Raw genomic sequence first — 16175 nt, 5'->3', positions numbered from 1 at the left:
GGCATGCAACAGCAGTTTGTACAGACTAATGTACCAGACGAACAATGAGACCTTGTTTGTCTGTTTTTATGATATTGAATCACGACCTCAATTCGCCATTGCAGCTGTGGGTTTGGAGCGGACGGTGCCAACAAAGATCAGAGGCCTAATGTGTTGCATATGTCGGGATGACCACCAGCCCTCTTAGCACAACCGCAGCGTTTGGGAAAGTACACATGATTCAGAGTAGCAAGTGGTTTCACCAAATTTAGATTAAAGTTGCTTTTCAAAACATTGTTTGACAGTTTATTTTTACACTTATATAACAGCCGACTTGTGTTTTAAGATCAGAGCGATACCACAGCCTAAACATGCCTCATTAATTCCAGATCATTCTCTGACCAAAATAAAACCCTACATAGACTATACATCTGTGGTGAAAGTTCCCAGGAATTGACTCATCCTCTTTCGAACTACATTTCCCAGTGTGCATCTTGGCCACCGCGCAAGCGCAGATGGGTTTATTTAGTATAGAGACATCCGGAAGCTCCACTCTGAAATTGACCGAACGGGATAGTTCTTGGTAAAGTTTGTTGTCTTTTGTGTTTTACGTGTTCAACGACAGTACAGCGGTTGCAGAACATAGTTTAGCACATGTAGCTAACTATATATCTCACGTAGGCTTTGTTTGGAGGAAACGGCAGCTTTAATTGTGACGGTGGGGCTGGCTAATCAGCTAGCTTAGCGGGTTGGCAGCTAGCTGAACGAACGTTAGCATATGGGCCCCTCCATTCAGAGGAGAGCTTCTACTTTCTGGCTGCTTTTAATGTACATATGCTTAAATTCATTGACACAGAAAGTAACCTTGGTACTCTAACAGCAAGTTGATGATGTCTGACTGGTTGTGCTTGATTAGTTTTCACGTGGAAACAGGAAATAGTGTGGATAATCTGCCCACAGCGAAGAAAGATTAAGATGTCAGTCAGACAGACAAACAGGCTTTATTAATAGTTTTTGTCTCCAGGCTTTAATTAAGACAGTGTTAGGGAACATAAAGCTGTTGTGGTGCATCATTTATTACATTTATCTACTCTGTATTCAGCGTATTTTCATGGAGAAACTTAAACTTGTGTATAGTAATAATATGTAACAGGAGAAGACGTGTATAACCTGCTGTCAGTTTGAGAAACATCTCACAGTAATAAGTAGGATATATCTCTTTTAAACACACAACATCCTTCCAGTTATAACGTAATTTAATCTACTTCCTAAAACCTGACTGCAGAGGAGTTTGTGCTTAATTGAACATAAACAATGCAGACAGTCTCACTGTTGTTTCAGTTGATCGCCCAAACATTCAGCTCATTAAATGAACCCATATCTGCTGATCTGCAGTCACAGTTTCCATGGTTGATGACTGCAGTTTTGATTTTGCTGACAGTGGATGTCAGAACTGGCATGTTGATGGAAGCAGGACATGGAGGATGTGATTGTTCATATAGCAGAGCCCCATCTGGTGGGTGGACATTACTGTTGCAGCTGTCCTGTTCGTACAGTGATCACTGAAAGATTCAGGAAAGACAGGAGGAAGATACAGGAAACTTGATTTAATGTGCTTTTACCTCTCTGTTTACACAGTGTTTGGGTTTGGTTTACAGATCAATAGGTCTGCTACAGATTTTGAATCTTAGTCGGGATGGAAAATAACTTATTTTGTGTACATTACCACTGCTTAACTGAAGAAATAATCTATGTTAATTGTATCTTAGCTTTAGGTTTTTTTGTCTAATCATTTGAAATGTATTACAGCTGTGTTATGCACTTTGTCCACTTGGTTTGACGTGGTTTCTAAATCTAAAGCCAAATCATGAAATACCATTTAGTTGGTGCATAAACTGTGGCGCTTATCTCGTTATCGTCACTAATTTTTGAACAAGGTAAAATATTTGGCAAACAGTGTTAGTGATTGTTTAGTGCAGCAGAGATGTCCTAGCCTACAAATCTGGTTCTCCAGAAGATGGTACAGGAATCAACAAATGTCACATCATCATGATTTTAGTAGTTTTTTCAGTGAAAATCAAAGTAGTGATGCAAAATTGATCATGCCCACTAATCTTAGTCATATTACAATTGAATATCTGTCAAAAAATAATAACATGTTTTCATTTTTACAATATCATGCAGCCTTAGATCTGCTACAGATTTTTAAATGTTAGTCTAGATGGAAAAAAACATATTTTTAACAACATTGTCACAGATTTCCTGTAGAAAAAACGTGTGCTTATTGTAGCTTAGCCTTAAGTTTTTGATAGTTAAATTATTTAAAGTATGTTACAGCTATATTGCACATCTTGTCCACTTGGTCGGACATGGTTTCTAATTAGGGCTGTAGCTATCGATTCTTTTTGGAATCGATTAATCTAGCACTTTATCGATCGATTAATCGATTAATCGTATATATATATATATATATATATATATATATATATATATATATATTATTTTATTTTTTTTGCATTTTTAAACAACCAAAACAAATAATGCATGACGAAAATGATGTGGCTGTAAAATGATCAACCATTTGGCTTTTATTTCTTAAAAAAACAGAGGTATTTCTTACAACTCAAACATTTGGCTCCAAAACTTTATTGCAATTTACCCATTTAGTGCAAGTGCAAACAATTAAATAACAATACAGTTTCAACTTACTGTAAAACATGTATAACATGTAACACTATGAATCAATACAAACTTAAATAGTAACGGCCATTTTGCCTTAGTGTTGTCTTATACAACATTACAAAAAGGGATTGCACCTTCTAACCACCTACTAACAAATAATATATAATCTCTGGGATAGGCCTATTTGCTATGGTAACCTAGCAACCTATGTGTGTGCACGCATGCTGTGTTATATATAATTTTATGTTATACATAGCACCAAATCACAACAGAAGTCATTTAAGGTCACTTTTCCTATAGAACCGGCCCGGACCGTGTTCGTTTAATTAATAATTTCTTCATCGTCGCGCATCTACAATTCTCCTCCGCTCTGTTTTACGAAGGGAGGAGCTCCGGACCGACGTAAACAAACACACGTGCACACACACTTACAGACAGACAGAGAGAGAGAACATGTCACGTCGGTCTCAACTGTCTGTAAAGCAGATATCATATCTACGTTTTTTAAACGCGCACAAACTGATTCTGCTCTGGCATGTCATCTCGAGCCTTCGCAGTTCTCCGTCGTGGTGGCGGATACGCAATGCAATCTCCTGCTGGAGAACCAGCGTGAGGACGTGAGTTTAGAGGACCAATCACAGCCCTTGCCGTCTCCGTTTCCCCTCGACGGAGTGACGGACACTTAAAAAATCTTTCATGCGCCCGGAGAGGCTCTCCGTCAGGCTCTCTGTGTCCGTGTACGGCACTTTACGCAGCAGTAACAACGGTCCGTGTGGAACATTCAAGATCCCTGCGCGTCATAGGAATTTAACGACGCTTCGAGGCAGAGTTTTTGCCTCGACCAATTTTTGTAATCGAGTAACTCGAGTAACTCGATGAATCGTTACAGCCCTATTTCTAATAGATTTCCATTTGGTGCTTATCTTGTTGTCATCGCTAATATTTGTTGCTATAATGTGCTCTTACATAGTTATAAGCTACTTCTGCTTTGCTAAGCGGATCTTAGTAAGTGTTTAGTTTTGCTCTGGCAAAAATGTTTGTGTGACCTTTATTTAATCAGATAAACTCATTGTGACTCAATTGTGTCCTCAGTTCAACAAGGAGAAATGGACAGAGAGAGGACATACTGCAACATCGTTCAGACACATGTACGATTGCAGTTTTAAAATCCTTTATTAACTCATTAAATCTATGTGGTGAAAAGTCCTGTAAACCAGCTTCTTCAAGTCCTGGCAACTATGTACTTTTCAAACTGCAATGATTAGTCTTTTGAGAAAAAAAAAAGCCAACTATTTGAGTAATTGATTCATTTTTTCAGTCATTTTGTTAAAGAAAAACATCTGTTGGTTTCAGCTCTGAAATGTTAGGATTTGCTGCTTTTCTATGTCATTTATGATGGTAAATAAATAGTCTGGGCTTTGGACTTTAAGTGGGACAAAAGAAGCAATTTGTCACATATGGACTAAATGATTCATTCAGTTAATTCATTAATTGACTAATCTAATAGATTACTAAAAACTAGTTAAAAGAATTCTAAACAAAAGAACAAATAACTTATTAATTGACACACAACACTCCACCATAAAAACAAATTTGTTTCTTGGGGACTACAACTTGCATTTCTTTGTATGTTGTAAAATGATAATTCATCTGACCTTGAACCTCAATAACAAAAAAAATCATAATCAGATCTAATCATTTCCATCCAAATATAATTAAAAATAAAACTCAGAGACCTTACCACTGCCTGTCACAAGTAAGGGGCATATAACACGTGGACAACAGGCAGAATGAATAATTAAATAATCTCGAAGTTGAATGCAGGGTTGCAATGTGTTAGCATCTCGTGTTTCTGCCCACTGCAGGTGTGATGGAGAGGTGATGTGCCAGTCAGAGGAGTGATTAGGCCAGAGCAGCCATGACTGAGTGCTTCCTGCCCCCCAGCAGCAGCCCTGCAGAGCAGCGGAGGGCTGAGCACCCAGGGGGCGTGGCGCGCACCCCCAGCTCTGAGGAGATCAGTCCCACCAAGTTCCCAGGCTTGTACCGCACTGGGGAACCGTCGCCGCCTCACGATGGCCACCACCACGAGGCACCAGACGCCTACGTCTCAGACGACGACAAAGAGCACAGCAAGAAGAAGAACAAGTTCAAGAAGAAGGAGAAAAGGAGTAAGATATGATCCTGTGATTTAAGATTGATGGTGTATTATTTACCTTGGAAAAGTTTGACTGACTTACCTGACACAAGGTCACTTACTGGACATTTTGTGATTCAGCCATTGTCAGTGCTTTGTGAAAACTACAGGAAACGGCTATTTGCTCTGAAAATGACTTTGTGCTACGATGTTTGTCAAACCAATCCTTTAATAATTCATCTGACTTATTAAGTCTTTATAACTATAACAAAAGAGAACAAGGACACTTCTAGTAAAAAGGAATTCACTGTGTAAATCGTACTTTGGGATATATTTGGGCTTTTTCGCTCATCACTAATTGCTTGTTTCTGCTGTGTTTTCACACGGTAATATACTTAAGTAGCACCTTGGTCTAATATCTCATAATAATACTTGGTCACTATATGGTTGGCATGCAATTGAGTAACGGACAGTGCCTGAAGAAAGAGCTCTTGCTGTGTTATCAAATTTTTTTCAGCCACATAAGGCTATTTTCATAGCCTTATGTGGCGGATTTGTTGAAAATATGAAAAATGTAGAACATCTCCATCTACTTCATTTACTGCAGGCCACTGAGCTCCAGCTTTAGTGCAGCAGAGGACTGAATAACATTGTAATGTTTCTGAACGTCTCCTCAGCAGAAGTTGTTGACTAAAGAGGGCATCCTTCTTTTCCTTCCTGCTGGCTGTTGATACCCGTGGAACCACATTTCCACCAGTTTTGAGTGGAACCATTGTAATCAAAGATGCATTATTAACAGAAGAAGTTGCACGACGAAAGCAAACAGTAGTAGCAAGATGGCAGATTGCACTGATTACCTGCAAGCTTTTATTCTATCGTTTTAGATACAAATACCAATGGCACTGATACCTTCGCAAAGGCCCAACAGTCCCCTTTATCCGCATGAAATTGTACTCACTCGTAGATACCAGCCACCTCATCATTGTCAAGATCCATGCATTGTTCTCTGAGAAATTAACTAAAAAATTGAAATGCACCTTATCTTGCAATGTTAAAGAGAGTGAGAATGAAATTCCTGGATCCGTCCCTTTATCTGGGTCTGCACCAAAAGCTAATTTGGTCTATTCTGGGCTGAGACCCATCCTCCGTCCAAGTTTTGGGGAAATATGTTTAGTAGATTTTGTGTAATCCTGCTGACAAACCAACCAACAAATGGACACAGGTGAAAATATATCCTGCTGGGCGGAGGTAATGATAAGAAGATGATGAAGACGATTAAGTGAAAGACCAACGGTCTTCTCCATCCTCTCTTTCCAACCTGTAGAATCTGACACGGCCACTGATGTTGTCATGTTCACACTTCAGGTCAGGGAAACCTGCTATTATTTGGTTACTGCTGAACTTCTCTGGTTCCGAACCACCTTAATTTTGGTCGAAATGCTTCAGCCAGAAGTGAACTTCAGCTGAACCTGTTCCATGTTTGTGGAAAAGGAGTGTGAGTGATTGTTGGGCTCACTTAGTATAAGGTTTTTTCCATGTCTGTATTTAGCTCTTACACCAGTGTATGGTGGGAGACAGGAAGAGATGGACAGATTCAGAGCACACCCAGTGAAGGTGTGTCTCGGACAGTGGTGTGATAAACAGGGTCTGTTGGAGGGGTAACCCAGAGAGAGATGATTAGAGGAGACACAAACTGTGAAGAGGCCACTCTTTGAGTTTTTCCTGAAGCTGTTTGCTCTGAGGAATAATATTTTAACTGAGCCTGTTCTAGAGCGGAGAGGCGTAAGGTGCAGTGGGAGCTATGCTAAATCGGTGGCTGACCTCTTTTCTAAGTCCCCATTCTCCCCCTCCTTTGCTATCTTCGCTCTCTCACACATCCCTCTTCCTGTTTCTATTTCACTGCTATTATGGTTCTGTCGTAAGAGGAGGATAAGAAACCAGGGGTGTTTCTCCCCTCAGATCTAACCCTATTTTTGCCTCTCCCTACTCTTTCTTTACTGTCACAGCGGAGGGCTACGCCGCCTTCCAGGAGGACAGTTCTGCAGACGAAGCAGAGAGCCCATCCAAGATGAAGCGCTCCAAAGGAATCCATGTGTTCAAGAAGCCGAGTTTCTCTAAGAAGAAGGAAAAGGACTTCAAGGTGAAGGAGAAGGGCCCAAAGGAGGACAAGGCCAAGGATAAGAAATCTAAGGACCTGACGGCTGCAGATGTGGTCAAACAGTGGAAGGAGAAGAAGAAGAAGAAGAAACCGACAACAGAGGCAGAGCCAGTCCCAGTGGAGATCCCCACCTTCAGGCCCATCTTTGGTGCACCTCTGGCTGAAGCTGTCAAGAGGACGGCTCTGTATGATGGTATCCAGCTGCCAGCCATCTTTAGAGAATGTGTGGACTACATTGAAAGTTATGGCATGAAGTGTGAAGGCATCTACCGGGTCTCAGGTAGAGAAACTTTATCTAACCAAATTGTAAAAATTAGAGTAGTATTTGTATGTCTGATTGATACTCACATCAGTTTCTCTCCCTCTCAGGTATGAAGTCCAAAGTGGATGAACTGAAAGCAGCGTATGACCGTGAGGAGTGCCCCTGCCTGGAGGAGTATGACCCCCACACGGTTGCCAGCCTGCTGAAGCAGTACCTCCGCGAGCTGCCTGAGAACTTGCTAGGCCGGGATCTGGCCCAGCGCTTCGAGGACGCCTGCGGACGTCAAGTGGAGGCCGAGAAGGTGTCGGAGTTCCAGAGGCTGCTGGCCGAGGTACCGGCGGAGACCCGACTTATTCTCTCCTGGCTCGTCACGCACATGGACCACGTCATCGCCAGGGAGGCGGACACCAAGATGAATATCCAGAACATCTCCATCGTCCTTAACCCAACCATACAGGTCAGAGAGGATGGATCATGCTGAGTAAATAGAATTTGAGATTCATGGGAAAAGATAACAAAGGAAGGAAATGGTACAGAGAGAGCAGAGAGCAGCAATTGAACAGCAACAGGCAAACTAAACATCAAAGAGAAAAATGGGTCTTGGGCTCAGGCTGTGTACCTCAAAGATAAGAAACCTCCCCTTAGCAACAACCCAACCGAGTTTTTATTGGATCAAACAGTCAGTTCTAAAACCCTGGCCCAGTTTAGTGAAGCTAATTTATCCCCATAGGAACCCCATCTCTGTGGCTGCTCCACTTATTCTGAACCAACAGCAGCAGTAGCCACAACACTGTTAAATAAACACTTTCTTCAATTAATGAGCGGAGCCCAGGGTCAGTTTAATCAGGCCGAGTAAATACGCAGGAATTTGTGATGCGGAGATGATTCAGTTTTATCATAAGGTCTGACACTAGATGCACTTTGTGCTTTGTCTTCACTTATTTGTTCAGATCGGGAACCGTGTTCTCTACATGTTCTTCACACACGTGAGGGAGCTGTTTGGAGACGTGGTCCTGAAGCCGGTGGTGCGGCCACTCCGCTGGTCCAACATGGCCACGATGCCGGCGCTGCCCGAGACCCAGGAGAGCATCAAAGAGGAGATCCGACGACAGGTGGGTTCAGTCCCGCTGCAGACAATTTGTTCGTTTTAGTCAGTTATTTTATTGAGAAAATTGATCGATGGAACTTAAAGGAATAGTTTGATTTTGGGAGAGAGATACCGCTCTCATGTCTGTCTGTTTAATATCCCACACATAACCCTCCATCAAACTGCAACATGTCATTTTTACATTGTGTTTTTTCAAGGATCAAACCAACCAGATGTAACATGTACATTAGTTAATGTTTAAAGGTGGTATTAAGTGGATTATTTTCCACTGGACAGAGCCAAAGTAGCTGTTTTTCCATTTCTGTTGTTTATACTAAGCTAAGTTTACTGTCTCCTCGCTCCAACTCATATTAAATGGGGTTTGTTTGGTCATTCACCGAGCAGAAATGCCAAATATCCGTCAGTTTCACCTTCTTAATTGTGAGAATTCCTGTTTTTACTTGTACTTACTTGTACTTGCTATTCTAGGACATCACTTTGTGATGTGCTCACTTTTCCACAAAATGAATGGATGATGAAAATAATCGTCTTTTTAAAAAAATATGTAAAAATTAGTTCATCAGGTATTTTGCTGTTCTCTTAAATATTTACATATCTTATTTTAAGTAAACAAAAGATACAATTTCCCCACTCTAAGCAGGGGCCCAAGATATGTAGTAATGCAGCAGGAATCTAGCAAAGTAAGCAGCTTCTATTTATATTGCATTGTTTAGTCAGCAGTGCAGAAGTTTTTGTATCTTTGCCTGTTTCTTAGTGTGCCTGCACTTGATCTTTTGTCATCATGTGCCAAGAGTTCTGCAAAATAATCGCACTGCAAAATAAACATAAACGGAAGACATGTTAACTTTAATATTAGTAACTTTGTGAAAGTTGCTAATATAAGAAAGGTGTTAAAAAATACCTTACAAGGCTCTTGAATGTCATCTCAGTGAAAAGGCTCCTGTCTCCTCCACCTTTCGCAAGAAATATTGCATTGGAAATGAGATGTTTGCATATTAGACATCCATACATATGTTTCTAGTAATGAGGGATGTCTCTAAAGTTTTTGGCAGATGTGCTGATTTTCTTATTTCTTCAGCGGATTCCTGTACTCAATTTTTTAATGATCATCATTCAAGGATGACAAGTTTCATGTATAACTGTTATTAATGTTGATGAAGGTTCTCAGTCATCCAGGTCATGGTAAATCTAGGTGCTGTGTCTAGAAAGTGTCAACAAACTTCTGAAATGTAATAAAAATGTGTTTTAGGAGTTCCTGCTGAACTGCCTGCACAGGGACCTGCAGGCAGGGGTGAAGGATTTATCTAAAGAGGAGCGGCTGTGGGAGGTTCAGAGAATCCTGACCGCTCTAAAACGCAAACTGAGGGAGGCCAAACGCCAGGTGGGTTGTGTCTGGATACTGTATGTGCGTAATTGTATGGTTTTATATTTTGGTTAACAAGAACAAGGACAATCGTACCAACATATTCAGAGCGGTTGCCTGCTCAGTTAGAGCACTAACGTAAATTTCCAGTGCTTGTTCCTAATTTCAAGATGGCTAATGCACAAAAACATGATGATTAGCTGCTCTTTTTAAGGACCAAGGTTCACTTGTTTGACTATTGTCTATTGACTCTTTCCTCCTTTTGCCTTTTAGGAGTGTGAGAGTAAGATCGCCCAGGAGATAGCTAGTCTCTCAAAGGAGGATGTTTCAAAAGAGGAAATGACTGAGAATGAAGAGGAAGTCATCAACCTCCTATTGGCACAGGTGAGTCATTCAAACACACAAACGAACACCGTTATAAAGTGTACTCAGACCAACAAATACCACTAGATATGTGTCTAATAACTAGAAATTGGTTTTAAAAATCTTCCACTCATCCACGTTTTACTCTGACTAAACCGTGTATAACCCTGTGATAGAATGAGTATGTGTTTTCCCTCACTTCCTCTCCACTATCAGGAAAATGAGATCCTAACAGAGCAGGAGGAGCTGATCTCTCTTGAGCAGGTTCTTCGCAGACAGATTGCAACAGAGAAGGAAGAAATTGAGAGACTGCGAGCGGAGATTGCAGACATACAGAGGTAAACCGAGACTGAAACCATTTTAGGTAGTAAATATGATGTAATATGATGTCATAGTGTGCACGAAAGGTCTCAGTTGTAACCGAGTATTGTGTTCCTCAGTCGGCAGCAGGGCCGCAGTGAGACAGAGGAATATTCGTCAGACAGTGAAAGTGAGAGTGAAGATGAGGAAGAGCTGCAGATGATTCTTGAAGACCTGCAGAAGCAAAATGAGGAACTGGAGGTGAGAAGAGTATTCAGCCCACACCTTAAAGTTTGACTTAAAGGGAAAGTTCACCCCAAAATCAAATTGACATATTTTCCTCCTTACCTGTTGTGCTATTTATTCTTCTGGATTTTTTTGGTTTGAGCTGCAGAGTTTCAGAGATATCACCGTAAGATACCTGCCTTATCTTGAATGTAATATAACCAGTGGTGGACAGTAACGAAGTAAATTTACTTGAGTACTGTACTTAAGTACAGTTTTTGAGTATCTGTACTTTACTCAAGTATTATTTTTTGGGGATACTTTTACTTTCACTCCACTACATTTGAAGGACAAATATTGTACTTTTTACTCCACTACATTTCTATTGATGCTCTCGTTACTCGCTACTTTTGAGCTTACGTCAGCTGATGATTATTTTTTTTTTTGTGTGTGCAAAATTCAGAGAAAATAAACTGTTTCTGCTGATTTGCGTATGGTTTGTCTTAGTCGTATTGCCGTACCTGTACTACGTCATGCCATACGAAGAAATGGAAGAAGAAACTGGAGAAACACGGGGGAAACTCCCACCGAGCACCTGTGGCCTTATCTCAAACCCACGTTTGATTCGTTTCAGTTTAAATGTTTGTTGTGCTTATCGCGAACAAATTATATCACGGCCGACAAAAACTCGTCTTCCAACCTGAAAAAGCACGTCGCGGTATGTAAAGTTGTTACTAACGTTAGCTAGCTTAATGTTGGTTAAATTGCAGATGCACATTTTAAACGTAATTGTATGTGTTTGTAGTATCATAGTTGCCATTTTTAAACGGTTTAAAAATATGGCAACTGTTGCAGTGCAGTTGAATGATTGAGTTGACTTTCTGTTCATGTTTTTTATACAATTCATATCAAAGAGTCCAAGGTAGGAGTTAGGTGTGTGTGTGTGTGAGAGAGAGAGATAGAGTGGGTGAGAGAGAGAGAGAGAGAGTGTGTGTGTGTGAGAGAGAGAGAGAGAGAGAGAGAGTGTGTGTGTGTGTGTGTGTGTGTGTGTGTGTGTGTGTGAGAGAGAGAGAGTGTGTGTGAGAGAGAGAGAGAGAGAGTGAGTGTGTGTGTGAGAGAGAGAGAGAGAGAGAGAGAGTGTGTGTGTGTGTGTGTGTGTGTGTGTGTGAGAGAGAGAGAGAGAGAGTGTGTGTGTGTGTGTGTGTGTGTGTGTGTGTGTGTGTGTGTGTGAGAGAGAGAGAGTGTGTGTGAGAGAGAGAGAGTGTGGGTGTGAGAGAGAGAGAGAGAGAGAGAGTGTGTGTGTGTGTGTGTGTGTGAGAGAGAGAGAGAGAGAGAGTGTGTGTGTGTGTGTGTGTGTGTGTGTGTGTGTGTGTGTGAGAGAGAGAGAGAGTGTGTGTGAGAGAGAGAGAGTGTGGGTGTGAGAGAGAGAGAGTGTGTGTGTGTGTGTGTGTGTGTGAGAGAGAGAGTAGTATAGAGTGAGTATAGTATATATTTCACTTGTTGGTGAATGCAGCTGAGTCTGTGTTCTGAGGCTTCTTGCCTTTATTTGTTTATTTTTGAGCTATAAACACGTCTGTAGCAGAATCGCATCAGTGTATTGTATAATGACATTAAGCTACTTTCATTTCCTGAGATATTTTTTAAATACTTTTACTTAAGTATTTTTTTAAGCAAATACTTTAGTACTTTTACTTAAGTAATATTTTGACTAAGCTACTTTTACTTGTATTGGAGTAATATTTGACAAGGAGTATCTGTACTTTTACTCAAGTAGTGAAGTTGTGTACTCTGTCCACCTCTGAATATAACAAGATGGCGGTCTGCTTGTGCTGCTCAAAACGCCAAAGAAATTATATTTTTATAACTCAACAGATTTGTTTCTTTCGAGAAAGCATGACCAAGTTGCTCGTGATAACCCACGGAACTTGTTGTGACCAGTTTCATATGGGAACTATCTTTTTGTATGACTATGCAGAAGGAAGTGTGCATGTTCTCCTGGACAAGAGGCTAGCTAACTAGCTAACGTGACAGCTCAGCCAAAGAGGACGCCATTAGTGTTTACATCCCGCTGTGACGAGCATGACCCTCTTGTCCATGAGTAGGCGTACGCTTCCCTCTGCGCAATGATACAGTTTGCTAGTGTAGTTCGGTATAAAGAAAATAGTTCCCACATGAAATTGCTCAAAACAAGTTCTGTGGATCTCTTGAGTAAGCGGGTCATGATTTGTGGAAAGAGACAATGGTGTTGAGTTTTCCAAATGTATTTTTGGGGGCTTTGAGCAACGCAAGCCGAGTGCCATCTAGTTCCATTGTATACAATACAAGGCAGACATCTCTATGGCTGATATCTCCAAAACCTGGAGGGTTTAGATGGATTAAAAGCACTACAGATGAGTGGGAAAATATGTATTTTTGATTTTGGGGTGAACTAAGTGTGTTGAGCCTGGACAGAATGAAGTCTGAAATCATAATCATTCATTTCAGGTGTGATTTTCTTTCTGAAGATGTTTTTTTGACTAAGGATGTGATCAATATAGAGTAAATATTTTCTCTGTAAATATTTAGAGGAACTACTTTGTTTCAAAGCACCGCCTGCGTTTTTTTTGTCGCCCTGTAGAACAAAAACACACACCTGAATCAGGCCATCCATGAGGAGCAGGAAGCAATCTTGGAGCTCCGTGTCCAGCTTCGCCTCCTGCAGAGCCACAAACTGCAGCAGGAACTGACCGTCCAGCCGCCGGTGGAGCAGGCCCCGCCCCCGCAGCCAAGCCCAGAGCCGCGCAGCGAGGAGCAAAACAAACGCTCCGTTGTCCCGCCGGCTGCTGGTGCTGACGCCGCTGCCTCAGCCAATGGCAAGGTAGCTAAGGATCCTTCGAAGCCCTCGCCGAGCAAAGACAGGAGGGATGCCAACATGTGAGATGTCATGGTGGCTCAGTTGTCCTGTAGTGTCACTCATCCACTGGAGATTTGCTGGATCCATGAATTTAGTAGTAAATGTGCCCACCAAGTGGCAGCCATGGAAAAAATCTGTTACTGTCTTTGACTCTTTTAGCAGAAAAAAAATACCTTGTTTCTTATTTTCGCATGCAAAACACAACGAAAACAAATCGAGTAGCTTCTGTAGCGGACAACTGGCTGCTGCTGAGATACACTAGGTGGACCATATTTTCAAACTCACAGTGCCAAGCCTGTATGAAGGAAAAGAGGTTTAGAGGAGAGCGTCATGCCAGTTTAGGACATAAAGTTTATTTTTCGCTGGTAAGGGCTCAAGAAACGCTTATAAACCAGATAATCTCAGCCCCTGTATCTCACTATGTTGCTCACCTAGATGCAAATTTGACATGTTAGGATAGAGACCACTGTGCCATAACTGAAGATGCCAGACCTGGATACGTTTCCCCAGAGAACCACTAAAAGCTCTTTGAATAATGAAGAAATCTATGATTGGTCTATCTATATATTATATATTTAAGTAGTATTCTGAAGAATACGGATGACTATCCAAGAAATACATTGATTTTAAATTTGAGCTTTTTAGTAATATATGAATATATGTATAAATATATTGTAGATGCTTTCTTTTCTTTGAACAGCAGATGCACATAAACACAGTGGCTGGTGTATCGCGCGACTGACCAGTGCATGAAAACATGAACGGACAACAAATACGCAACAAAAGTATATTCATCAGAGCTGGAGGCAGCGTCGTGACAGTCACACTTTGCTCTGTAGTGCAATCGTCTTCTGTTATCTCTAACTCTCTTGCACAAACATTTGTCCAGTTTTACGATGGAATAACAAATCTGTAGTGATGATTCTTGTCGCCAAAATGTGTGCAGAGACGCGCAGGAGGCGTTTGGTTTTGCTGTGCATCTGATTCTTTTTTTTAACTCTTGATGTGCGGAGTTATTCATGGCATCAGTTGGAAGTAAAAAAAAAAAAAAACCCTCAAGATTACAAGTCAATCATTTCATTTCACATCTGATCCATGACTATTGCAAAGTACTGTCATTGTTCAGTGATATTTAAAGCAAAGGCATGGCCTGACTTACTTAACGTTTGTGTATATTATTGTAAAATTGCAAACATACTGTATTTTCAGCTCTTACGTTTTGTCACATGTTCTTTTTTTATTATTAATGACCTGTATGGAGTATGCTAGTGTGACTGCCCCTGCTTTGGTCACGGGCAAATCAAAGCAATCTCATCTGGACTCTTGATTCAGTGTGTTGTTATTAATCCTGTGACCGAAACAGATAAATGCTTGATTGGGCTCAGAAGCTTCTCATGAGGTTATTTTCATATTGTTCCAAGCTTTTGTAGCTTATTGTTGCAGACAGAATAATGCTGTGAAGAATAAAGTGTCGATCCAAATAATTTATCTGAATCTCTGCCTCTTTCTCTGACACACAGCCTACCTACCTTTTTACTCAGCTATGCTGGCTGGAAGTGTGGTCCATATTGAGTGATTCCTATTTTCCATTACACAGTCTCTGAGTACTTTTACCTCTCCAAGCCTAATGAGCTTGTTAATAAAACTTGTGCATCCATTTTGAGGAAGTGAGGTTTTTTCTTGTGTTTGCTGGGTTATGAACCAGAATCAAGACTTAATACCTAGGAGATAGTGGAACCACCCGACTTTTTTTTCCTTTGAAAACTAATTTCCGATTTGGAAAGTAGTTGTGTCAAGTAGGATAAAAACGGCTAAAAGAGGACCGGATATGCGTAAAAGTACTTTCAAAATAAAAGTATCCTTAGCTTGATAAGAAATGTGTTCACCAGGCTGGAGAGTAGTTGTTGTGTTTTGTCTTAACTTATGTATTACTATGTGAAGGCAGTTTTCACATCCCTTTCCTGAAAGAGGAACACTTATAGTACTTCACTTCCTACATGAATTCAATGACATTAGTTTCAAGACACTTTTCAGATCACATGATGCATCAGAGCCAAAGTAGCACATTTTAAAATTAATTTATTCTATCGAAAATCTGATAAACAACACACTGATTCTCATAATCAAAAAAATGTACATGGGATCCGATAATCAGTCGACTCATAGGATACAGTATATATATATATACATGTAAATATATGTATTATTTACTCTTACTTGTACTTTTAATACTAAAGTACATTATTGGCACAAAATTACATTTGATATTTAAGTACAGTTAATATCAGATACGTTAAGACTTTTACCCAAGTATTAATTGCATGGGTGACTTTCACTTTTACCAAAGTAATTTTTAACATATCTGTACTTTTACTCAAGTATAACGTTTTTATACTTGATACAACACTGCTTGTACACAAGTGTGGTGTTTTAACAACTTAAGGCTTTAAGGATTGTGCATATACATGTTGAGAGGCCTTGTGACTATGAGCTCAATGTTAAAATAATGAGGGAAATTAGTATACTATATATTTTGGGTTTAAAACATGATACTTGAATTTTTTGTAAATAAAACATCACTTTACAAGACTTTTTTTCAGAGGAAATCTACAATAATCAATATATATATATATATATATATATATATATATATATATATATATATATATATTTCTCTGTAAATGGATTAATAATGTACTTCATCCTCC

The 16175-nt window shown here is 40.2% G+C and overlaps 1 protein-coding gene across 2 annotated transcripts; it reads left to right on the top strand.

The window, feature by feature from the left end:
- Window positions 1–479: 479 nt before the first annotated feature.
- Window positions 480–14955, top strand: ralbp1 (ralA binding protein 1). 2 transcript variants are annotated; one of them, XM_084368905.1, is made up of 11 exons: window positions 521–562; window positions 3754–3809; window positions 4527–4829; window positions 6802–7233; window positions 7323–7672; window positions 8166–8327; window positions 9573–9704; window positions 9960–10070; window positions 10266–10387; window positions 10490–10610; window positions 13192–14955. In XM_084368905.1, exons 3-11 carry the CDS (start codon window positions 4580–4582, stop codon window positions 13489–13491), a joined length of 1980 nt encoding a protein of 659 aa, XP_084225031.1. In that variant the 5' UTR covers window positions 521–562; window positions 3754–3809; window positions 4527–4579; the 3' UTR covers window positions 13492–14955. The 2 variants fall into 2 exon arrangements, with proteins under 2 accessions (XP_084225030.1, XP_084225031.1); XM_084368904.1 differs by lacking the exon at window positions 3754–3809 and having other exon boundaries at window positions 480–562.
- Window positions 14956–16175: the final 1220 nt, after the last annotated feature.

Source organism: Pagrus pagrus (genome assembly GCF_965226575.1).
Source record: "Pagrus pagrus genome assembly, chromosome: 12".
NCBI classification, from domain to species: Eukaryota; Metazoa; Chordata; class Actinopteri; order Spariformes; family Sparidae; genus Pagrus; species Pagrus pagrus.
This window is presented reverse-complemented; position numbering and strand designations above follow the sequence as displayed.